The sequence below is a fragment of the Mizuhopecten yessoensis genome, unplaced genomic scaffold, assembly GCF_002113885.1.
Source record: "Mizuhopecten yessoensis strain PY_sf001 unplaced genomic scaffold, ASM211388v2 scaffold1391, whole genome shotgun sequence".
NCBI classification, from domain to species: Eukaryota; Metazoa; Mollusca; class Bivalvia; order Pectinida; family Pectinidae; genus Mizuhopecten; species Mizuhopecten yessoensis.
The window spans coordinates 357,314-383,320 of NW_018404023.1; the positions used below are offsets into that span (position 1 = coordinate 357,314).

At 35.1% G+C, this 26,007-nt stretch overlaps 1 protein-coding gene across 4 annotated transcripts in view; it reads right to left on the reverse strand.

Annotated features, from left to right (window-relative positions):
* Positions 1-26,007, reverse strand: part of LOC110461271 (leucine-rich repeat-containing protein 74B-like) — an 84,386-nt gene that overhangs the window by 4,271 nt on the left and 54,108 nt on the right. The window contains exons 3-14 of one of the 4 annotated variants that reach the window (XM_021514690.1): positions 24,346-24,465; positions 22,943-22,960; positions 17,563-17,735; positions 17,060-17,167; positions 15,805-15,898; positions 15,054-15,103; positions 14,247-14,414; positions 10,678-10,793; positions 9,810-9,888; positions 8,717-8,812; positions 7,425-7,667; positions 3,753-3,838 (exon numbers count right to left, since the gene is read on the reverse strand). In XM_021514690.1, coding sequence (XP_021370365.1) covers positions 3,753-3,838; positions 7,425-7,667; positions 8,717-8,812; positions 9,810-9,888; positions 10,678-10,793; positions 14,247-14,414; positions 15,054-15,103; positions 15,805-15,898; positions 17,060-17,167; positions 17,563-17,735; positions 22,943-22,960; positions 24,346-24,465 — 1,351 coding nt within the window. The remainder of the gene's footprint in view (positions 1-3,752; positions 3,839-7,424; positions 7,668-8,716; positions 8,813-9,809; positions 9,889-10,677; positions 10,794-14,246; positions 14,415-15,053; positions 15,104-15,804; positions 15,899-17,059; positions 17,168-17,562; positions 17,736-22,942; positions 22,961-24,345; positions 24,466-26,007) is intronic. The other 3 variants (XM_021514697.1, XM_021514706.1, XM_021514711.1) reach the window with 3 other exon arrangements.

Genomic DNA, 26,007 nt, shown 5'->3' on the forward strand with positions numbered 1-26,007 from the left:
ACTTGACCTTGACCCAAAGTACTAAAATAACGCTTTCTAGAGCACATCTCTGCTGCTGTTTCATGAATTGGCCTCAAATGTTGTGTATAAATACATCAAGTGAAGGTGGTATGCCGCATCCTAAAATAAGGTCACTGTGATCTCAATTTGACCTTTGACTTTGACCACAAGTCCTAAAGCACAGTGTAATACAGGTTTCCCCAGCATATCTTAGTCAGTGTTCATGAATGGGCTTCAAACTTTGCAGATATGCGGGGAGCAGGCATATCAAGTTAGTTAATATTAATCTGATAAAAGGTGTCAACTGTTACTCATGTGGTGAATTGAATGAAACTATAAATGTTATGGTTGATTCCTGTCTATAGAATTCAATGTTTAGGATGCATATTTTGGGGCGTGTACATAATCTTTCATTGCCACATCTGAATGAAAGATCTCATTCACAACCTTCAGTAACTTTATTGAAATTCCAGTCCCAAGGATCCGTGTGCAGATTATAAAGCTTGTCTAGCAGTTACACAAGGTAGGGGGAATATGTTTGGAACCTATTTCGTCGGCAAATCATAAAATGTGCAACAGAAAAAGGGAAGCATCATACTAAGTTTAAATTCAATGCACTTTGAGTTGAAGGATCCGAAGGACCAAGTATTAATGCTGAGGTGAATATGTGCAGTGGAATGGCCAAGGGGAGATAATCTGTCATTCCCTCATACCAAATATTTATTTTGTAGCATAGCTGATGAATCAAAAGCAGGTTTTGGTGCAACCTTACATTCAACTGTAAGACTTGTTTGTTCAATATTGTCCAAATAGATTTCCTTAAGGTTGTCATATCCTGGTCATCATAATAATATATTGTTTTTAAAAAGTGCACTAGTACAAAGTAAAAAAAGGTACAATCAGTGTATACATTTAAATTTAAATGCTTTCAGCATTTCCATTATAGTCAAAGTTACAAATTAGTAACACATTTGCATTAAAGGTTATAGATGACCTTGACCTAATTTTACCAGAGAAAAGATAGTTTTATAAGGAAATTGTCATAAAGAATATCAGTAAGGGTTCTTTGAAAAAAAAATGTTAATAGATAATTTAACATTTGACAGAAATTTTACATGAGAGAAAAAGGATTTTGTTAAAAGAGTCCTTATTAACACCAACTTGGTTTTAATTAACAGATTGTTTCTTTCCCACCTGAATGTTAGTGCCTTAATACCAACACCTGTAGGTTAGTGCCACTATTGCCACACCTGTTAGTGCTTCTAGTACAGTTATATAGCCGTGTACCCATATACTTACTGCCACTGGCACCATGCCTACTTCTGAAACAGAACTGTTGTGGGCCATGTCTGGTTAATATATACCTAGTATATATACTGTTACATTCATGTCTAAGAAGCTAAATATAAATTCTGTAATAAACTTCACTAAAAAAGCTTGAACTGACTTCAGTCGGAGTTTAGTACAGTATATTACCTGGTTGCATGCAGAGTAAAAGTCACTAAAATTCTTTTTAAATGATTTTAATATTAATAAGATAGATTTTTAAAGAATATCATTTTGAGATTTACATGAAAGTAAAAAATGATAAATTTAGCAAAAAACAGCAAGCATAACAAATATTATTAACGTCAGGAAGAAGATTAGACTTAAATATAGAATATATTACATTAAGAATAGAATGAAAATTTAATTCCCATATATGTATATATTTGTATATCATGTAACAACAGCTTAGCGACATATTCCGTCTTTGCGTAACACAGAGTTATCTTCTCTTGTGAACAGGTATTGATTGTTACGTCATTTGTTTGTGAGAGTAACGTCATCAATTTTTGAGAAAACGACGTAAATATCAATACCTGCTCACAAGAGAAGATAACTCTGCAATACGCAAAGACGGAATAGCATCATCTATATCATTATACCAGGATATTATCAACATTAAGACCATCCCTAAGGTAACATGCCATCACTATTGTATACCAAGCAGGCGATACGGTCTACGTAAATATTATTTTTTCCAATATACGTTAAATTAATATAGTCATAGGAAAATTCATTTTGAGAAACTTATCCATTGTGAAGATACATAGATTTTTTTAGGTTTCATCCCTTTGGAAGTTTTTACCGTGTCCAGATTATACTTTAAAACAATCCGACCCAAACCAGATCTTTCCCATTTCCCATTTACAATACAACGCTCTAGGAACTGTCAACATTGCATCAGAGGTTAAGTTCTGGTGACCATTCATTTCATACCTGGGCATTTATATAAATTATGATAAGAGGTGAGATATAATCCAAGATGGCGGACCATGCTGTCATGCTGAAGTAATGTGAACAGGGGGAGTTGCTCGCAATTAAGCCCCTCCCAACTTTTGGTCCATCTTTTTTCTCAGGGGGAGGGGGCTTATTTGTGGTAAAATACGGTAAATATTCATTTTTTTTAGCCTGTATCAAGAATTTTGAGGGCATCATTCTTGATTGGCCACAGTAAAAGGTAAAAAGTCACCAGAATATTACCCGCCCAGGCACTGTTATTAGACCCAATACATATAGGAATATGTCAAAGTTGAATTTTAATCAGATTGACTTCAAAACTAAAATAATTGAAATCAAAATAAACGTCCATGAATAAACAGTAATTTTCAGTAACTAACATATAGATACATGTATAAGTATGAAGAAATATGATCACACAACAACCCTATACCTAATCTAGATCTATCTGTAATATCATTTACCTTTCATATACTTTCTAAAGGCTCAAGTTTTGTTGTAACATTGTAAAATAAAAGATACATCTGTATGAACATTATTTTTTATACTGAAAACAATATCACTGGAATCATGAAAAATCCCAAAAAGGGAGATAATTCAGAGAAAAACAAAATCACCTGATAATTGTGGTTTTATATATTCATTTTGGTCAGTTTTTAGAGGTTTTAGTGATTAAAAGTTTTATGATCATAACAATTATTTCTGTGTATTACTTTGTAGTAACTGCTCTTTGTTACGGCAGTGACATCTATTACAACTTATACTACATGAGTTATTAACTTGAAAAATCATTTAACTCATTCACCCCTGAAAACACATTTGAACTCCTCCAATTCAAAGGGTGGAATAGTTCATTATGAAATTTCAGGGGTGAATGAGTTAATGATTTTTTTAAAAAAAAATTGGGAAATCTTCGAGACAAAAGTTTTTTGTTGTAATCGCCATACATATTGATACCTGAAAAAGAGCCATACAAGATATAATGACCCCAGTGTGACTGCATGACCATACTGACCAGTCTACAAACCATGCTTACTAAAAACAATCTCCGAATATTTTGGTCAAATGATACTGTCACTGAGACTGTGACACAAGATATATATGCTACATCACATCTATGACATGTCTCGGAGACAGTACTCAAAGGCAGTGACAACTACTACTACAACTTAAATATGTACTGTCTCTCTATCCGGGACAGTACATAGGCAGTAAAAACTATAATATACATATATGGATGTCACTTTGAGAAAGTACTGCAATACATTGAACACTATTTCAGCTGTAATATATATAAATATGTATACATGTATAAAACTCAGACACAGTACACTGTGAGCCAGCTATTTCAGATATAATACCAGCGGTTTGTGTCTGATCTCTCAGAGACAGTACTCTAGGCTGTGACAACTATTTCTACTACAATACATCTATCACTCCGAGTCAGTAACTGTTAGAGAGTGTGTTACCTGTAGTTAATTTCACCGTCCCCATCGCTGTCCAGCTCCAGTAGTAGCTGACTGACCTCATCACTCGACAGCTTGATACCCGTCTCCTGTAGACAAATTATCACAGCTCGATTAACTCATTCACCCCTGAAATTTCATAATCAACTATTCCAACGCATCAATTGGAAAAGTTCAAAGGTGTCTTCAGGGATGAATGAGTTAACAAAGTTAACAGAAAATTGGCTGCTGAGGAATACAGATAAAACTTGACGGAAAGTTTGATGTTCAGAAACTGATATGCTCAAGGAAACCTCTTTTCTCAGTTACTTGATATCTGTCTAAGATTTGTATTTTCATTTCATTTTTTTTTTTTTTTGTAAATGAAAAGGTTTATGCAAGTTGATGGCATTCATTACTTATCTATAAGGACATTTGTCGTGTTTTACAAGCCAGGAAAGATATAAACAAGGGGAGATAATCAGGTAACTGGATAGAGGAAAAAATGTGCACTTCACAGCAACAAAACTTTCAGAGATATCTATTGTAAATAGAGAGTTATATAAACTTGTTCAATGGGCTAAAATGGGTCTACTTGTTAAATACAAATTCAAACATTTCTTGAAACTTAAACTGTAATGGCAATTAACATACATATATTCAAACATATATTAATTAATTCATTGCTATCAGTGTTCAAATAGAGGGAGAGGAATTTGTTATGAATTTAAAGAAAAACATTGTTTTCTGTGTATATTCCGATGACACTTTAGTTACAATACACTGAAACATAAAAAATAAAAAGCAAACCATGTTACCAGCCCCCAATATTAATTGCTAGCCCCAAACATGCAACAAGTATGTACAGATTAGTAAGCCAGTACATTATTATGTAATACCAGTTATACTTAATAAACAACAGTAAGCTCCACACCAAAACTTAAATGTTGAATACAAAACACTTATGTTTTATACAGAACACTTATGTTTAATACAGAACACTTTCTATGTTTAATACGGAACACTTTCTATGTTTAATACGGAACACTTTCTATGATTAATACATAACACTTAATACAGAACACTTTCTATGTTTTATACAGAACACTTTATATGTTTAATACAGAACACTTTCTATGTTTAAAACGGAACACTTTCTATGTTTAATACCGAACACTTTCTATGATTAATACATAACACTTATTTTTAATACAGAACACTTTCTATGATTAATACATAACACTTATTTTTAATACAGAACACTTTCTATATTTAATACTGAACACTTTCTATGTTTTATACAGACCACTTTATATGTTTAATACATAACACTTTATATGTTTAATACAGAACACTTTCTATGTTGAATATGGAACACTTTCTATGTTAAGTACAGAACACTTTCTATGTTTAACACAGAACACTTATGTTTAATACAGAACATTTTCTATGTTTAATACAGAACACCTATGTTTTATACAGAACACTTTGTATGTTTAATACAGAACACTTTCTATGATTAATACATAACACTTATTTTTAATACAGAACACTTTCTATGTTGAATATGGAACACTTTCTATGTTAAGTACAGAACACTTTCTATGTTTAAAACGGAACACTTTCTACGTTTAATACGGAACACTTTCTATGTTTAATACATAACACTTTCTATGTTTAATACAGAACACTTATGTTTTATACAGAACGCTTATGTTTAATACAGAACACTTATGTTTTATACAGAACGCTTATGTTTAATACAGAACACTTTCTGTGTTTGATACAGAACACTTTCTATGTTTGATACAGAACACTTTCTATGTTTGATACAGAACACTTTCTATGTTTGATACAGAACACTTTCTATGTTTGATACAGAACACTTTCTATGTTTGATACAGAACACTTTCTATGTTTAATATAGAACACTAAATTATGTACAGAACACTTAATATGTAATTTCAGTTATGCAATGTACTACCTTGAAAACTTAATGTATGTAAGTATAAACCATCACATGTTAATATATCATGCCTGTTTATATTTCATGACACCCAACAATGTAAAACTGTGTGTTACATGACATCTGGTGACACTTTGTAGCACAGGTATCAACCAAAAACCTACAACAGAATTAGGCTCAATTTTATATTCCAGTCAGGAAACTTAATGTCTGAAAAATGTATGGACAAGCTTGCGAAGATATTCAAATATCTATGAATTTGAAACAGATACATTTTTACTACAGTTTTAAGTTAATACAACACAGAATTGTCATAAGCACATACAATGCCCCATAGACCTGCTTGATACCTCACCTGTATTGTATATCTGTACAGATTGAATCTATTATACTAAATTGGTCATTATATTAATTCAAACAATTCTGTAAATCTGTATACTGAAAAATATCAAGAGCTCTTTACCTGACGTTCGGGTGGGGGTTGATTATTGTTGGTATGTGGGATAAAGGATAAAACGCAGATCCAATAATATTGAAATATTTTGGTGACATGACAACATAATGAGCCAATCATATTTAAGTATTCTTGTCACGTGACAATTTAACATAGTGAACCAATCGTTTTGAAGTATTCCAGTGACATGACAATTACATGTGAAAACAACACATACGAGATTTTCATTGCTCGACTCTACAATATCCAACACGTAGCACTAATTACCTTGTTGGGACCAAAACGGAAGCGATTTAATGCAAACTTAGCACACTGTTGATGGACATCACCAAAAAATGAAATAAAAAATTCAATTCGTTGCAGTGAAATTTCCTTTAAAGCATGATGTGTGTTTTATGTAAATATAGTTATATTAATTGTGGCTTTTTCAAATGTAGGATTGTGGCTTTTTCACTAGGAATTTGTTTTAAGTATTTATAATATTATAGACAAGCCATCATCAACTTACATCTCGTACCGATTTTTCCAGCTCCATTCTTCTATCTTCTTATCTCCCCTTAGTTTTAAACTTAGACATCCAAGACATTGAAACTTTTTCACTCATTTGAAACTGAGATCCAACCGATTAAAATCATTAGAGTCTTATATTTTTCTGTACCCATTCAATATGTTAGAGACAGGAGCCAGTCTAGTTATGCTAATATAAGATTGAATTTAAATCATTTTGGGTTTTTTGACAGAACGTGTTCAAATAAAAACTCTATAAGGGATTTTGTTTTTATTCGTTTGTGTTTGAGACGACTGCAGTCTATCCCACAGAGCCTCCTGACAAAAACAATTTTCAGCTGGGCTGAGGTCCGGGGTATAATGTCTATGATAATAATAATAATAATTTGAGGTTCTTATATACCGCTTTATCACAACCTAGTTTGTAGGTCGTCTCAAAGCGGTTCACAAACTATTATCCCTGGTTATAGGGCCTTCGCAATCAGCCACTATCTTTCTCAACTCCCAGGAGAGCATACAGCTGGTGATGCCATTACGGCGCTCACAGCTAGCATTCTACAATTCTGGCACTACCCAACCACATACTCATTTACAGCTGAGTAGACTGGAACAAGCAGAGTAAAGTATCTTGCTTAAAGATACAACCCAGTGCCGTACCGTGACTCGAACCCACAACCCTTCGGTCATGAGCCCGGCGTATGATACGTAATATCACACCCTGAAATGTTACAACTGATCCAGTCTACTGTTTCAATGACATATAAATTACCTCTATGCCTTGCTGGAATTCTTCGTACGTGACGCTCATACTTCCATCCTTATCAAACTTGTTGAAGAAGTCTACGAGCCTGAGGTTGTTTTTCTGTATGTAGTTGGCCAGCTTCACCATCGGGTGGACAGGCTTCTTTGGTTTCTTAGGGGGTTCCATTCCCCCATGTTTTAATTTCAATTCAGGACACTGTTCTTGGACTTGTTTGTAAATATCATTAAAGTCATTGTTCACAAGAATATCCTGCAAGAAAATCAGACGAAAAGAAAATTAAACAAATATTATTTTATTTTTGTTTAACTCATTCACTCCTGAAGACACATCTGAACTCTTCCAATTCAAAGGTAGGAATAGTTCATTATGAAATTTCAGGGGCGAATGAGTTAATGGAAAAACAATATGTCACAGCATCACTACACAAAGACAAAACAAGAAAAGAAAACAGAAACTGAATTGACGTCAATTCAGATGAAAAGATCGATTGAACCTCCTTTGGGGCAAGATGGGGGATCTCGACCCTTGATCAAGAGAAGATTTGAAGATTCTCAAGTTATGAACGCTTGGCAAACTACATGCCTGGTAACTTAAGAGGCTCCCTCTGATGGATGTTGATGCTCTGCATTTCTTTTTGCTTACTCAGGTTAAAAGAAATCAAGGACCTCCTCCCCATCTCCCCGGGCTCACTAGGCCAAAACAAGAAAATATGTTCCAGGTACCCCAACTGATCCTAGTTTTTACATTCAACCCTAAAAAATGTTCACTCACACTCACTCAAATGTTTCATTTGAATGTGCCAAAAATCATAATTGTCTTTAAGACACCTCTCTACTTGAAAGGCAGGTATCAAACCCAAATTGATCAAAACCAAATTTAAATCCCATTTTATTTTTTAAAATACCTAAAATATGATGAAAACTGAATACAAGACACAAGTGCTCTCAATAACTACGTTTGGTGATTTTTGTAATTTCTTAAATTAGCCCCTCCCCCCAAAACCTAATAAATAAATAGATATATAAAAAAAATCCCTACCAACCTTCCCTATTTTTTTCAGTCACATAACCTGAAACATACATATTTTTTTTACCTTACTGAAGATGCCATGATGTCCCATCCTTAGAAAGGGAGTTAAATACACTGGGCTATTTTTTTTTTAGACACTACGTGAGATGAGTGTATTTCCAGATACTCCTCTGTTTAAGCAGAGCACAGGCTAAACATTGATAAAATATTATATCTCTTTATGCTAACTGATAAACAGTAAGACAAAGTACACTAAGGCTGCTACTTACAGAGAAGTCTAGCTCCTTCATAATGCTGTTAGGATTGCGTAAAATGGCAGCACAGATTCCGTAACACCCTGCACTCTGCATAGGATTTTTACCCATCTGTAACGAGAACACATTCATGTACATAAACTGTACAGAAATTGACATAAGTACCAAAAAATCAATCACTTTTCTATCATTTCTGAGTGGCTTCTTACTAAAGACAAATCAACATTTTTTCCTTGTGTCATGCTATAGCTAGCTTATATTACTTATTTTTTGGAAGAGTTGAAAATTCAAAACTTTCAATGTTTCAATTTTAAAATATTTAAATTGACAATGATTCTTATATTCAGTGTAGTGGTAGACTAATGAAGGTTTCTAAAGTTTTGCATCTGACATCAGTTTGATGATTTTTAAATGTTGAAAAAAAAGAGTCTTTTTCACTTCTTTCCAATATGATCTAATTTTAGATGCTGGAGTCTCAGAAAAGTACCCAGCAATTCTTGTTCATCATCATACATGTTATAACTTGTACAGTGCAGTAACTCTGCTGCCAAAACTACCATTTACTGTGAAATCATTCATTTTTGTGGATGATTTATTTTCGCTGATTCCATAAATATACTTCTTTATCCACAAATTTATAGGTACATTGAAAATTTGCTAACCAGAACAAAGATTAAATAACTTTCAAAAGCCAGATGTTATGCTAGAAGTGAATCATTTGAAACAACTTTTCCAGGAATTTTAACTCATTTCCTAACAGATAACGTTTTTTTTTAATTTAAGGAAATTAATTTTTGCACAAATGAAAATGAAAGATTTCACTGTATCAAGTAACAATGCAACAAAAATGTCCAAAACAAGACTATTTGAGATTGATAGCTTTTGTTCAAAGTTTAGTTATTAGAACACACCCATTGTTTTATTGAGCAAATTATTGCACAAAAAGAATACAGCTATATCAGCAACTTGGTACACAAAAAGGGACCAGTTGGTCTTGAAGCGTTGCGACACGTTTAATATGTCCATTGTTTGTGTATAAAGTGAAACTTTGATATAACATACATTCTATTAACAAACTGATGAATCGTATTGAAGATGGTACACCTACTTTTATAGAAACAAGCGTTTCATTTACAGACAGTCCTTTTCCTATTATCACAGCTCCTTCAGCAGTTATTCGGTTATTCCTGTAAAAATAATTTAAATACATGTACAGATAAACCACTACTTCTATTATGAAATCGGCCAAAAATGATTTTATTCTCAGGACAACCCTTTACAGAATTGTCTCCCTTCAATCAGGAATGTTTTCTCTGTCAAATCTCAATGCTCAGTGTATGAAAACTGGAAATGCCGAGCTGGAAATTAGTTTAAATCATCATTCCTATTTGTTAATGAATTATTTTGATCCATACCTGTTTCTCGAGATGATGATATTGACAAAATTATTTTGATTTTTTTTTTTGCATATTGATATACGTATGAAAACTGTCAGATAGATGATTTTCATACACTACCCATGTGCCTCTGTTCACAAACAGACAAGGTATGGGAGTTCTCAGCAGACGAAGAGGTTGAGAAAAAATTTAAATCATTACCTACCTTGGGTGTATGAAAAAGAAATTTCAAACCTAATGGTGCAAGATTCCTGAATCAGAAATTACCCAGTTTTGGATTTTCAAAAATAGTTCTTGAAAGTTGAGATTTCTTGTCTTACAATTAAACAACAATTTTGAAACAAATTACGACCACTTGTTGGCATAGATGGAAGCATGCAGAGGGTCTTAAAAGGGAAATCCTGGAGTACCAGGAGAAAACTCATCATCAGGCAAGTGACTGCATACTTTTTGAGAGGCAAATGCACTAGCCATGCACTATTACACATGACCACATCCCAAAATCATCTCCTAGTAAATGACATTGACAGATGTACGAATGAAGGACGGAGCAGACCCTGCGATGATGTCATAACTCACGTTAAATCTATCTCCTCCAGCGTCTGGTTATTCTTGAGAGCATCACATATCGCTACTGACCCGTCCAGTCCAAACCCGTTCCATGACAGGCTAATTTTCTTCATGTATATATTATGCTGCATAGAAGAACAAATCGCACACATTTTTCAATTATTTCATATCACAATCAACATTACGTACTTCTATACAGCCAGAAATGGAGTACTTATCACTGTCTATATCTATTCCGTCTTTGCGTATTGCAGAGTTATCTTCTCTTGTGAGCAGGTATTGATTGTTACGTCATTTGTTTGTGAGAGTAACGTCATCATTTTTTGAGAAAACGACGTAATTTTCTCACACAAACCAATGACGTAACAATCAATACCTGTTCTCAAGAGAAGATAACTCTGCAATACGTAAAGACGGAATTGGAAAGCTCAAAACAAAAAACAAAGATTTTCGTCTATAAGGCTTTTGGACAATATTCAAATTAAAAACAAAGTACACTGATAACCAATACGACGACCTTAATATAAGTTATGCATTTATATAAGAAATAATGTAAAATAGGAACAAATAAGTTATGAATAGATCAGAAAATTTCTTTCAATCTTGCGAATGAATATCAGGGCCCGTATTCATGAAACAATTCTCATGCACAAGCATAGATTCTGTGCTCAAACTAGCTTTTCTGTAACTCGCATAAATCATGTCAAATGATCAAAAAGTCAAATGCAAACATTGAAAACAATATTTTCGGCTTTTAAAGTAAATTAAAGTCTCTTCATTTTTTTTCCAATTCATTGACAAAATAGGATGTGTTTTATTGATTTATAACTGAAACAAGAAATTAGACTACTTGAGCACAAAATCCGTACTTGAGCATGGGAACAGTTGAATATGCGCCCAGGTGTCTTAATTATGCCTATGGCTATGTGATCTAGTTGGTAAAACTTGTTTGTGAAGGATGATGAGGTTGACCATGAGCAGTGTGTATTACACAACATTCTGTGAATCATCAAGGTGATGCATGACGTGGAAAACTCATGCATCAAACACATTTTTCCTGTGTATTTGACCCAAGGTCTTGGGTTACTGAAATGGTTTGTTTGTGTTTCTATTAACAGCTATAGTTATCTAAGAACATGCCAGGTTTTGGTGGTGGAGAAAGCAGGAGAACCCACAGAAAAACCACCGACCTGCCGCCAGTAACTTTCGACTGCCCCACGTAGGCTGCGAACCCGCGACCTAAGGTTGGAGGCCTAGTGATCGTAGACAGTCAGAACCCGCGACCTAGTGTTGGAGGCCTAGTGATCGTAGACAGTTAGAACCTGCGACCTAGTGTTGGAGGCCTAGTGATTGTAGACAGTCAGAACCCACATCCTAGAGTTGGAGGCCTAGTGATTGTAGACAGTCAGAACCCACATCCTAGCGTTGGAGGCCTAGTGATTGTAGACAGTCAGAACCCACGACTTAGTGTTGGAGTCCTAGTGATTGTAGACAGTCAGAACCCGCGACCTCGTGTTGGAGGCCTAGTGATTGTAGACAGTCAGAATCCACGACCTAGTGTTGGAGGCCTAGTGATCGTATACAGTCAAAACCCGCGAGCTAGTGATCGTATACAGTCAGAACCCGCGACCTAGTGATCGTATACAGTCAGAACCCGCGACCTAGTGCTCGTATACAGTCAGAACTCGCGACCTAGTGTTGGAGGCCTAGTGATCGTAGAAAGTTAGAACCTGCGACCTAGTGTTGGAGGCCTAGTGATTGTAGACAGTCAGAACCCGCGGCCTAGTGTTGGAGGCCTAGTGATCGTAGACAGTTAGAACCTGCGACCTAGTGTTGGATGCCTAGTGATTGTAGACAGTCAGAACCCGCGTCCTAGTGTTGGAGGCCTAGTGATCGTAGACAGTTAGAACCTGCGACCTAGGGTTGGAGGCCTAGTGATTGTAGACAGTCAGAACCCACATCCTAGTGTTGGAGGCCTAGTGATCGTAGACAGTCAGAACCCGTGACCTAGGGTTGGAGGCCTAGTGATCGTAGACAGTCAGAACCCACCACCTAGTGTTGGAGGCCTAGTGATCGTAGACAGTCAGAACCCGTGACCTAGTGGTGGAGGCCTAGTGATCGTAGACAGTCAGAACCCGCGACCTAGTGTTGGTGTTTGTGTTTCTATTAACAGCTATAGTTATCTAAGAACATGCCAGGTTTTGGTGGTGGAGAAAGCAGGAGAACCCACAGAAAAACCACCGACCTGCCGCCAGTAACTTTCGACTGCCCCACGTAGGCTGCGAACCCGCGACCTAAGGTTGGAGGCCTAGTGATCGTAGACAGTCAGAACCCGTGACCTAGGGTTGGAGGCCTAGTGATCGTAGACAGTCAGAACCCGTGACCTAGTGGTGGAGGCCTAGTGATCGTAGACAGTCAGAACCCGTGACCTAGTGGTGGAGGCCTAGTGATCGTAGACAGTCAGAACCCGTGACCTAGGGTTGGAGGCCTAGTGATCGTAGACAGTCAGAACCCGTGACCTAGTGGTGGAGGCCTAGTGATCGTAGACAGTCAGAACCCGCGCCCTAGTGTTGGAGGCCTAGTGATCGTAGACAGTTAGAACCTGCGACCTAGCGTTGGAGGCCTAGTGATTGTAGACAGTCAGAACCCACATCCTAGAGTTGGAGGCCTAGTGATTGTAGACAGTCAGAACCCACATCCTAGAGTTGGAGGCCTAGTGATTGTAGACAGTCAGAACCCGCGACCTCGTGTTGGAGGCCTAGTGATTGTAGACAGTCAGAACCCACATCCTAGAGTTGGAGGCCTAGTGATTGTAGACAGTCAGAACCCGCGGCCTAGTGTTGGAGGCCTAGTGATCGTAGACAGTCAGAACCCGTGACCTAGTGGTGGAGGCCTAGTGATCGTAGACAGTCAGAACCCGTGACCTAGTGGTGGAGGCCTAGTGATCGTAGACAGTCAGAACCCGTGACCTAGTGGTGGAGGCCTAGTGATCGTAGACAGTCAGAACCCGTGACCTAGTGGTGGAGGCCTAGTGATCGTAGACAGTCAGAACCCACCACCTAGTGTTGGAGGCCTAGTGATCGTAGACAGTCAGAACCCGCGCCCTAGTGTTGGAGGCCTAGTGATCGTAGACAGTCAGAACCCACGACCTAGTGTTGGAGGCCAAGTGATCGTATACAGTCAAATGCCTTAACCACTTGGCCGCCACGGCCTACTCTTATCTGAAATCTATGTATATCAGAGACACAAAAATATTTGGCAGCCTTATGTCATGAAGAATATTTGTGGATTATTCTCAATTGATATATCATAATGCTTGCTATCATGTTCCAACAAACAACTCTCATCAAGGGAAATAACTCGTGTACTTTTGATGGGAATGTAACAGAGGTCATTATTTTTTCAATGCCTCCGCCAGGAGTTGAACCCGGGACCTCTGGCTTACTAGTCTTACGCTCTACCGAATGATCTTACAAGAAATTCTCCCTAGCCTAGTTGGAAGGAAGCGGCTTGTATTTTACCAGGCTGACAGGATTTTTATCTCTGAAGAATATTGCTAGGAATTTTTTAATGGCTACCTTAATTCCTTGTGCGACAGCTATAGCACCCTTCCTGCGTAGAGAATTCCAGCTGAGGTCTAGTTCCTTGAGTGAGCTGTTCTCAGCAATGGCGGGTCCCAGCAACATACCCCCTAACTCACCAAACACGTTCCGACTCAGATTCAAATGCTCGATCTTTGTCGTATTCTAGAAATTAATATATTACAATTGAAGTTAGTTTCAATTCAGCATTTTCTTCAAAATGCATTGAAGTTATGACAGTTAGATACAGTGACATATAATTCATATGATGAAACCAAGAACATTAGAATGGTACATTGTAATGTATTTTAACTCATTCACCCCTGAAATTTCATAATGAACTATTCCAACCTTTGAATTGGAATAGTTCAAATGTGTTTTCAGGGGTAAGTGAGTTAAATCATGGAACTGTTTAGCGTTATTGTTCTATAGTACTGAAGAGAATTGCCGACAAGTAATCAAATTTTGTGCATTCTCTAATTTGTTTGCAACCCTATTCAGAATTAAAGGGCAGAAACTCTAAAATATACAAAGTGCAGTTTATGCTTCTAAATTGTGGCAAAATAGCAGTCTGGATAAAAATTACTGTTTCCTAAATGAGTTATCCGAACAAACATTTTTTTTGACAGCAGATACAAAAACTAATAATAAAGACAATCAAGCAATACATGTACTGATAGTTTAACCAAAACTGACCAATTTAAGTTTAAGTTAAGGGTGAAAAAATTTGATATTTTTCAAACAACATTTCAGTAAGAACAACAACTAAAGCGCCAACATCTGCTACTAATCTTCAACACTTACCATGATAACATCAGCAAAGGACACAGCAGCCGTATCATCAAAGTCGTTACCTACAGAGACGAAATGACATGCTTAAACAACAATACAGAACACATATTGGTTTAATGGCCGATCCAAATTTAACACAAGAAAAGAAATTTCTTGAGACAGACTTTTGTCTTTCATCTTTAATGTGATTACCCTATGGTAACAGAACAAACAATCTATTGAGTGTAGGCGTGGTCAATGTATTTAAAGTTTATGAATTGATTAATATCATATATGCCATTAAACTTTCTGGTGCAAAATAGTGAGATCAGTTGAAATTTTTAGTGAGTTTTGGTCGAAAATATTGAGACAATTTCTCTGAATTAGTGATAAAATAGTGAAACATTAAAAAAGGAAATAATATTGCATGTAACCTAATATTATTTCATTTATGTTGTTTTGTAGCCTCTAAATGGAGGATTAATGAATAATTTATTAATTCAAGGAATTTTAGGGAGATTTGCAGTATACTACAAAACATATCCAGGTACAAAGCTATCAACATTTTAATGTAAATAAATCACAATACTGCCATTATGATTCTACACAGCATCTTTCCATTTTCATTAGAATATGTTAAATAAACAAAACAAATATTTGATTTTTTATTAAATATTAACTCATTTACCCTGAAGTCACATTTGAACTGTTCCAAATCTAAGGTTGGAATAGTTCATTATGAAATGTCAGGGGTGAAAGAGTTAATGTGGTGTCCGTTACTTACCAGCCAGTACAACGTGTGTCAGCGTGGAGTTAGAATTCAGGATTTTCCCTAAGTGCTCCGCCATGCGTGTACCAAATTTGTTATCTGATAAATCCTGCAATACATTGAACATAATCACAGATTTTTCATTTTTTTTCAGAGTGACTTCATTATCAGTAAGATAGAATCTGTTGCATGATGAGGTTGAAATTATGGCTGTCCAATATGACCAGGGGCCTATATCTGTGCCTGCTGAGTAACTTCATAGATGACTATCATGTGCCATACATGTAATATATTAGATTCTGCATTGAATAATTGTCCTGAATGCTATCTGAGCTTTGGTGTTTTGCTGAATTATTTTGTTTTTTTTCCCCCATAAAATACTCTGTTTCATGATATTATTCCCCTAAAATTAAGATTGGATCACAAATGTTTCCTCAGAAAGGTTGTATGATTTCATCCTCATATACGAGCCTGAAGACAGGTTTTCAAACATTCTACAAGCCAAACCTATATTTTGCTAGCCCTGATATATACAATCTACTAACTAGCCCCTGGAAGTTAACCTTTGAAAATTTGCACACCCCTGTCAGAAATTATTACGTTACTCTTACATGTCTTTCTACATATTATATAATAATGACCACATGCCCATAGCTCCCCCAGTAACTGTACAGCGACCTGTTAAAACTGACAACCTGTGTATAGTTGCACATGTCTAACAACCTATGTAGTATGACACCTACTTATATTGACATCATGTGTTTCAACTTAAAACTATGCAGAAAGATATGTTTTTAACCCTCCACCCCTATGTAACTTTAGTAGACTCTACCATGCATTGATCTAGATGAGACCATTATGGTCTACAGTGGTGAAAGGGTTAAACTATGTTACCGGCATTGGCTTCTCCATATGCACATTTTCGTTTAGAATGGTGTTGTTATCCTCACAATATTTTTTCATAACTTAACAATGATTTGTTTATGACAGACTATTTTCTTACGCGGATAACCTTTGTGAGATACTTTTTCCGGTTCAGGGCGTCACCTAGTGCGAGCAGACATTCTTTTTGAGAAAATATGTTCCCAAATGGGACAATCCATTCTCGAGTTGTTCTCCGAATTTCTTCTTGAGTATTTTCATACTGACAACCCATGATAAAGACTTTATCATGCTACCAGTAGGTAGTATAAAGCAGTATATGGATTACAATAACCTCTCTATATTGACCACTTATATATAGTGAAACCTCTTGGTTTATTATACATACGAGGAAAGTGATGAAGCAGTTTTCCTTGAGCATCTCACATACTGCCAGCCCTCCATGGTGGCCTAGCCAGTTGTCACTCAGGTCTAGCTTCACAATCTGCGTGTTGGTCTGAATTTAAAGGAGGCAAGTTCAGTTAGTTATATATTCAGAATTAATTAATCTTTTAGGCTTCCATGGCATTGAAATATTGGTATTACAAAAAGTCTGTTTGGATAAGGATTTTACACTGTAAAGGGAGATAACTGATGCATTTTATTGTAGGTTAGATACTTGTTGAACATTTAAAACTTTTAGTGTTAATAAGATTTTATACTATTATGTTATGAATATCCCACAATTTAAACAGGAATGTGATTTAACATTGATGTGTCATCAAAATTCATATATGTAACTTTACCATGAGAGACATTGCTATGGGTTTCATGCCCATATATTCTATATCTACTTTACCATGAGAGACATTGCTATGGGCTTTGTACCCATATATTCTATATCTACTTTACCATGAGAGACATTGCTATGGGCTTCATGCCCATAGATCCAAGCCCATGGTGTTTCATACTGAGGTTAGTGTCATGCATATGACGCAGGAAATACGAGGCAGGTACCACACCCATCTTTTTACAACCTTCGATGTATGCTGTCCGACCAGTGCGGTCATATGATGTAGTTTGTTCTGCAAAAAATGTAGAAAAAACGTTTTAAATATTGGAAATATTGTGTACCGAGTAATACAGTGATAATTGCTGACCTCATTTAGAGTTGAGCATGCACAGAATGATAACGTACATTTTTATTTCACATGTCCAGGGAACAATTGAACATTCTTTAAATATCATAATCAACATTATTTTATATTTTTTCAAAATATCCTCGGATAAATATTTTAAAAAAAATCCTTTAATCGATTCCTTTAACTTCTGGCAATATCCTCTTCCTTAATATTTGAAGCAATAAAACAAGTTTACACAACCAATTTCAAACAAATACAAATCAATACACAGAAATAAATCAAGGTGATGCATCAATATTCAAACAACATGCAGGTACAATATGTGGACGATTGAGGCACTCGGTCCTTAGTTACCTGTAAACAAATCAAACACTCACCAATCAGCAGAGGAAGTCAAACGAAATGCATTTCCTTCTGATTACTCAATTTCCAGCTTAAATCTCTATTGATGTTTATTGTTTGTTTCATATTTCACCCGACACAGAAGTCGGCCACATTGTTTTATAATTACTGTTCATATTGGCATACATCAATCATGAATTCGTTTGGAGAAAAAAAAACAATACCAAAAAAAAACCACCTACTTTTCAGCAGTTTTTCTTCAACATGCAGAATTGAAAAGAGAACATGTAATTTCTTGTATCCCTAATGAATTCAACGTAATTAAAACTTGACTGAATATTGATATTTTTCAAGCAACTTTAGCCAATGCTCCTGATAACAGAAGTACGTCAAAATGGCAGATGTAGCAATTACACCCAAGAGTAGAAATTGTATACCCCGATACATCATACCGATTGACCTTTTACCTGGAACTTTGGTAAAACTTGAAACTGACATTGCTTATATACAACAACAATTGTACATAGAACATTTCTATATAACATACATAATAATGTATGGTATCATAGCAAATGCTTAACTCATTCACCCCCACATATTTAAACTGGACTCGCCCAGTTTTTGATTTGGTAAGGTTCAAATGTGACTTTAGGGGTGAAAGGGTTAAAAATTGAAGCAGTTTTCAAAAGTTTCACAGAAAGGATGTTTAACTCATTCACCACTGACATTTCATAATGAACTATTCCAACCTTTGAGTTGGAAGAGTTCAAAAGTGTCTTCAGGGGTGAATGGGTTAAAAATTATTTAAAATAAAATTATTATCACACTTAGATGATGTCAAGTTTCAGAATGTCAGCAGCTGACAAGACACTAAACAGTATTAACCTCACACAATTACCCCATGTTTAGTGGTTATTTTTGAAAACCATATCCATACGGTAAGTATATTTCTATGTCAACAGAAAATTCTTGCAGTTTCTAAGAGAGTTAAAATAAGTTTTTTAATACCATCACATGTATTTATGTTCAAAGAAGTAATAAGATAAAAGTGTTGAGGTCGGATTATGTGTAATTTATGTAAACCTTCACCATCATATTAACTTATAGTACAACAACCCACTGATTCCACTAACTATGTTAGGTAACAAAGAAAAGTTCCAAATCCTCAAAATTACATGTTAAGGTGGCCGATCGGAATATAATTTTCACATTCTGCAAATTTGATCTCCATACCACCAGTTCTTACTCCTTTAACCAAACTGGTGTAATTAAATATCCCCAGTTACCAAACATAGATCAATTCTCTTAAGATGCAGAACTGCACCATTGATTGCCATTTCTCAACATGCTCATGTCAATTTCATCCACTAATTACATTCATATGCAAATCATTGAAATTGACGTGGACGTAACTGACATAAGGTTTGGCCAACCAATATTACAGTTTTGCATCTAAACTGAAAAAATATAAATACTATGTGACCTTGAGCTACAGTGTATAAACCTTTACCGAGCTAACTATTCGTGACCTTGACCCTGAAAAATAAGTACTGATCATGACCTTGACCTAATGTTTGAGGGAGCATCTCACCAACATCTGATGTTTCATTCACATTTTCATCATTGTCATCAAGAGTGAAATGCAACCATTCTGCAATTGTTAGAGTAAAAAAGATGGAGAGACAAAATGTTTATACAGACATAAGAATACAAAAAAATCTTGGCTGTAGTTGCAATATTGATTCCCTGAGAAAGTTACAAGCATAAATATTTTCTAAACTTTTGTTTTACTGTATTGACTTTAAATTTTAAGAACACGGAGCCATGTCCTTAAAATATCAGAATACTGGATGAACAACAAACAAAAACTGACATACAGATATCACTAATCTAGGCACTAGAGAGATGATTTCTGACAGTAACTTAACACTGCAGATCATTCGAGGCCCCAGAATCACAGAATTTAAAAAAAATAAAATCCTAACTTTAAGAATGTTATAAATTCTCAAATTGCATTTATTAATTCAGTCAAAAGTTTATGAATTCATGATAAGATATCACCTGTCGACTTTAAACATTGCATTATAAAATGCGTAAAATCTTATTCTATAACAGTAACCCCTGAAATTTCATAATGAACTATTCCAACCATTGAATTGGAATAGTTCAAATGTGTCTTCAGGGGTGAATGAGTTAAACGATAATGTTAAATTTAATAATAAATCTTTTAATTAAGAAAGTTCTTTAAGTTTATAAGTGTTTTGATACTGTGGCCAGGTGACAATTATCATTATAATATTGATACTGAAAGCTTGTTGTGTTTTCGTGTAATTTTTCTCGAAGTAAGAACATACTGTATACAGCAATGACTTACCAGGTATGAGCATTTTGATTTCCAATTATTTTTCTGTATATATAAAGTGCTTTTGATATTTTTGCCAAAAATTCATTCTACACAGTTGATAGTCAATTGTCCAAAAAATGTCTATGAAAATGACAAAGAATTTGCAAATTTGATATTTGCATTTTTAACAGGTTACTAATCGACATAGCAAAATAAGTAGGCCAGAACAACAAAAATACCATGGAATACATATAGTCTTGAAGCAGAAATTTCAAAAGCTGTGTAAGTTTTCTGGTTTCATGTTGCAGTAAAGTTTGAGATAAGATAAAATGCTGTAAATCCAGTGCTGTATACTGTACAGGTGCTGTATAGACTCCTGGTAAACAGCGCCATCTGGTGCGAGGTTGTCTTTACATTTTATCGTGAATGCATGCAATAATCACTTTCCAGTGTACAGATACTAAGTGCAACTTAACCAACAGTTCATTAGACACTGTCTAAACTGACCGTACAACTAAAGTCTGACAATCTTAATTTATACCTGTTCCATGATTTTCCAGTATTATCAAGGCTTAAATGCATCTTAAAACAAATGATCACTGGCTAGGGGAGGTAAGTCTGTTATGACAAGGTACAAGGGAGGTAATTCTGTAATGCCAAAGTAAAGGGGAGTTGAATATGTAAAGACAAGGTACAGGGAATATTAAGACTACATTGTAACAGGAATTTCCATGGGAGGTAAATCAGTAATGGTAAGGTCCAGGGGAGGTAATTCAGTTATGACAAGGTCCAGGGGAGGTAATTCTGTTATGACAAGGTACAAGGGAGGTAATTCTGTAATGACAAGGTCCAGGGGAAGTAGTTCAGTTATGACAAGGTCCAGGGGAGGTAATCCTGTTATGACAAGGCCCAGGGGAGGTAATTCAGTTATGGTAAGGTACAAGGGAGGTAATTCAGAAATGGTAAGGTGCAGGGGAGGAAATTCAGTTAGGCCATGGTCCAGGGGAGGTAATTCAGTTATGACAGGTACAAGGGAGGAAATTCAGTAATGGTAAGGTGCAGGGGGAGGAAATTCAGTTAGGACATGGTCCAGGGGCGGTAATTCAGTTATGACAAGATACAAAGGATATAAGTTAGTTATGTAAACTTCAGGGGAGGCAAGTCAGTAATGGTATGGCATAGGGGAGGTAATTCAGTTATGACCAGATACTAGGGAGGTAAATCTGTAATGGGAATGTCCAGGAGAGGTAAGTTAGCAATGACATGGTTCAGTGGAGGAAAGTCGGTAATTGCAAGGTTTGGGGGAAGCAAGTCTGTCATGAAAAGGTCCAGGAGGGTTAAGTCAAAAATAACAAGGTACAAGGGGAGGTAATTCATTAATGACATACTATGTACTCGATTATTCGTGGTATAAGATTTTGACTTTTAGATTTGGTATTGAAATATATGGATAACAAGTCAGGACTCTTTCTTATTGTTAAAATATCACAGTCAGGATGAAAATCACAGTTAAACTCCATTATGATATGAGTTTATATAAAAAAGGTATTACAGAGAGTTATAGAATTGATCATGGTAAAATTTATAACATCAGAAACAGAACTTTGAGGATAGTAATATATTGATTAGAATTGAAACATTATAAAAGTATATATGCATGAAATATTTTTTGTTAATGTTAACTGATTACGGGAAGGAAGCCCTAATATACAACATAAAATATGGTTAATTTGTACTTTCTTTTTACACATCATTCCATACATGAATAACAGTTAACTTTTCTGAGTTACTGAATCCTGAAAATTATATTTTATGCACATAATATGGCTGACAAAAATACAAAAATAATATTTGCCTATAGTTTCACAGGAATTTTAATCATTCACCCATTAAAGACAATCTATTGAGATCATTTCTTGCTTGTCTGAAATTTTGGGAAAGATTTGAACTGAATGCAAAATAGTTTCATTAGAAAAAAAAAATCCAAGTACAATGTCCCCCAAAGTTTTTGATTCGATTTCAAAATAATTTAATCAGAAAAAAGAAATTTTCAAAGTACAATGGCTTGAAAATGTTATTATAGCTATTCATCTGATGTTTATAGGTATTGGTTTATTTTCATGGTTATTTGTCTGTTATATAGTTATTTGTATATTGCCATGGTTATCTGTCTTTGTCACAGTAACCTCTCTCATAAATTATTTTTATGCTTTTTTTTTGCTTTTTTTTCTATTTTTTTAATTTTTTATCTTTCATAGATACTTAAAAAATACATTATTGATAATATCCCTTTCAGACAGCACTGTTATTTAGTCGTATCCGCCCTGTAGAAGCTAGAAGTCCTGTATAATGATACAGACAGTGGAAAGGAAGTTACAACACAAGCAATCAGATTTAATGCACATGCTTTGATAACAAAAGTTTTAAAAAAAAAACAGATAGAAAAATACTATAATACATGTACCCATTGTAATATCACATTCTAAAAGACAAAGAAACAAAAATAACAAAAATTGTTTTCTATAAAATCAAAATACTACTTTAACATAATACTTTAAATAAAATAATTTTCTTTAAATGACAACTGGTTCATTTCCCAAAAATGATAATGTAAAAGTGGAAATTTTGACAGTGCGGAAATGGTTGTGTTTTTCGCGTCAAATAAATTTGTGCAAAAATATTCATACACAAATATTCCTTTATAGTACATTATATATATTTTTGATCAATAGAATTCACGGATTTCAGAACTATTGCTATTGTGAAAATGTACACAGTCTGATCAGTTAAAAGGGTAACAACGCAAAATTTCCACACCCTGATCAGTTAAAACGGTTAACAACGCAAAATGTCCACACCCTGATCAGTTAAAGGGTAACAACGCAAAATGTCCACACCCTGATCAGTTAAAACGGTTAACAACGCAAAATTTCCACTTCACAGTATTTTAATGTCAAATAACATTTTGAAATGTTCTGACCAGGCAAGTTTTGTTTTGCTGTGGCTTAACTCATTCACCCCTAAATGCACATTTGAACTCTTCCAATTCAAAGGTTGGAATAGTTCATTATGAAATTATAGGGGTGAATGAGTTAAAAAAGAGAAAATATGAAATATCAACCATAGCTGAAGATGATGATGTATAGCTCAAATTTTGAATCAGAAAACCGCTTCTTATTATAACATTTTTGTCAAACACAGTGTCATTTGATAGTAAGAATCCTACACTTACCGTATTCATCCTGCAATAAGCCCAGGGGACAGAAACGTCATCTCTTGACTCAAAGTAACGTAGGGTGGGTGTATTACAGAACAGTGAAATATATCACTTATTGGCATTTCTACTGAACTGAGAAAAATATGGGTGGGCTTATTACCAGGCATGGGCTTACTGCAGGAGCAATATGGAACAAACATCTTTGAAATTTATTAAGCATCTTGATTAACTATGGGGATGCCATTTGCAAAAAAGGCTGTGACATACCTTGTCATTCATAACAATGCTTTATATATTCCATGGCAGATAAGCACATGCACAAGATCTACTATTTTCTATAGCACCAAAGCTACCACATGTGGAACTTCACAAACTGACAATAAAATCCACAGTTTCTATACAACCAAACCAGCCACATGTGGAAGTTTATAAACTGAATCCACATCAATTTTGAATTGTTTCTGCGTATTATGCACAGGCCTTTCTTGATATTACCCGATTTTCTTAAAAAATGTGCACAATACATGACTATTTAAGGTATTCAGCCAAGCTGAAGTCTACCACATGTGGAAGTTCACAAACTGACGGTAAAATTCACTATTTTCTATACATGTACAACCAAAGCTACCAACGTGCGTAACTTTACATACTGATGGTTTTATAGACATCGTTCATGTCGGATATGAACTTGAGGCTGCTGTCCATACAATAGGACAGGCGGAGAGCCTGGAAGTCCGAGATCATTTCCATGTGACTCCCGTAGGAAGGCACTAACAAAACCACAAATATATCATCATCATACAGTCTTTTGATATGCATAGGCTTGGCCAACACACTCAGAATATGATTAAGGTACTGTTTTTTTAAGGATCCCCGTACCACTGCCAAAAACTGTAACTACTGTTAGTGTTGGAAACTTTTCTTTCACCACGGCTATAATAAACTTTGATAAATCATTTCTGAAAGAAAACTTTACCTTGCTGAACTTTTTTGAGAAATAATAAAGATGAAATAAACAAAATATAATCGAAACCGTTTTTACTGCATGAATATAGCTTTAATAAATTATCATTTGATAAATTATCATTTCGGAAAAGAAACCAACAGCTTAAAGGAATTGCAGTTCTTAATAAATTAAGATGGATTTAACAAAATGTAATCAACAACCGTGTTCTGATTGGAAAAATTCAGTGGGGTTAGGCCACAATTTGAACACCAGACTTCAGTTTGTTATACGGTCGCTGTAACCAATTGAGGTAATTGGTCAACAGATTGAGAAGTGCACTTAATCAAATGCGCTGAGTTATATCCAAAACAAAATGAGGGGGAGGTTGCCTGTAGTGGGACAAGGATCCTTAACCCTTTCACCACTGTAGACCATAATGGACTCATCCATATCAATCATGGTAGAGTCTACTAAAGTTACATAGGGGTGAAAAGGTTAACATGATCTCACATATAGCCATTTAAAATGGTGGAACAGTTGTCCAGGAAATAGTATCTGTTCTCCTCTTTCATTTATATCCTAGATCTTAAAGAACAAAGGGCCAATTTCAGAAATTTTTAATCAATATAAAAAATTACTGGGACTATTATATGCAACATGAAAGAAATTGAAGAGACTAATATTTTGTTCCGAGGGGGCCATGGCTGTACAGTCATACTTGCCAACCCTCCCTATTTAGCGGGGAGACTCCCGATTTTGGGCCTTAAACTTGGTATTTCCAACCAATGAACATTCTAAACTGTTTCTATATTTTAAGATCCAATGATTTCATCTGAAAGAATTACTCAACGTATAATCATTTTAAAGGGTTATTTTGTATCTAGGTTTTATATACACATTTTATTTATCTTTTTAATTTTGAACACGCAGAATCTCCCCATGGAAAGTTCTCAAGGTGGCAAGTATGCACAGTTCTCTCCAGAATTCTTCCTTATGTTTAATGTTTTAGTGTGTAAATGTATAGATATATGTATGTATACAGTCTACAGATCTCTACGTTACCTGTCAATATTTCTCACATAAGTATATTCTTCCTTATCTACCTGATTGAGTCCTTTCAACACTTAAATCACTGCACATCTACTTCGTCATGCAGAATAAATATTTTTTGATAAATTTATAAATAATTGCACAGATAATAACCTACTTAAGTAACGGTAATGATCCCTATCGCTATATCATTAACGCCAACCTATGTGAAATTCAACAGGACCATTGAACGGTTTGAAAAGAACTTTAAATTGAAACATCAAATGTTATTGTATAATTTTTATTTGAAAAATTGTTATCTGAAAAATTGTTCTAT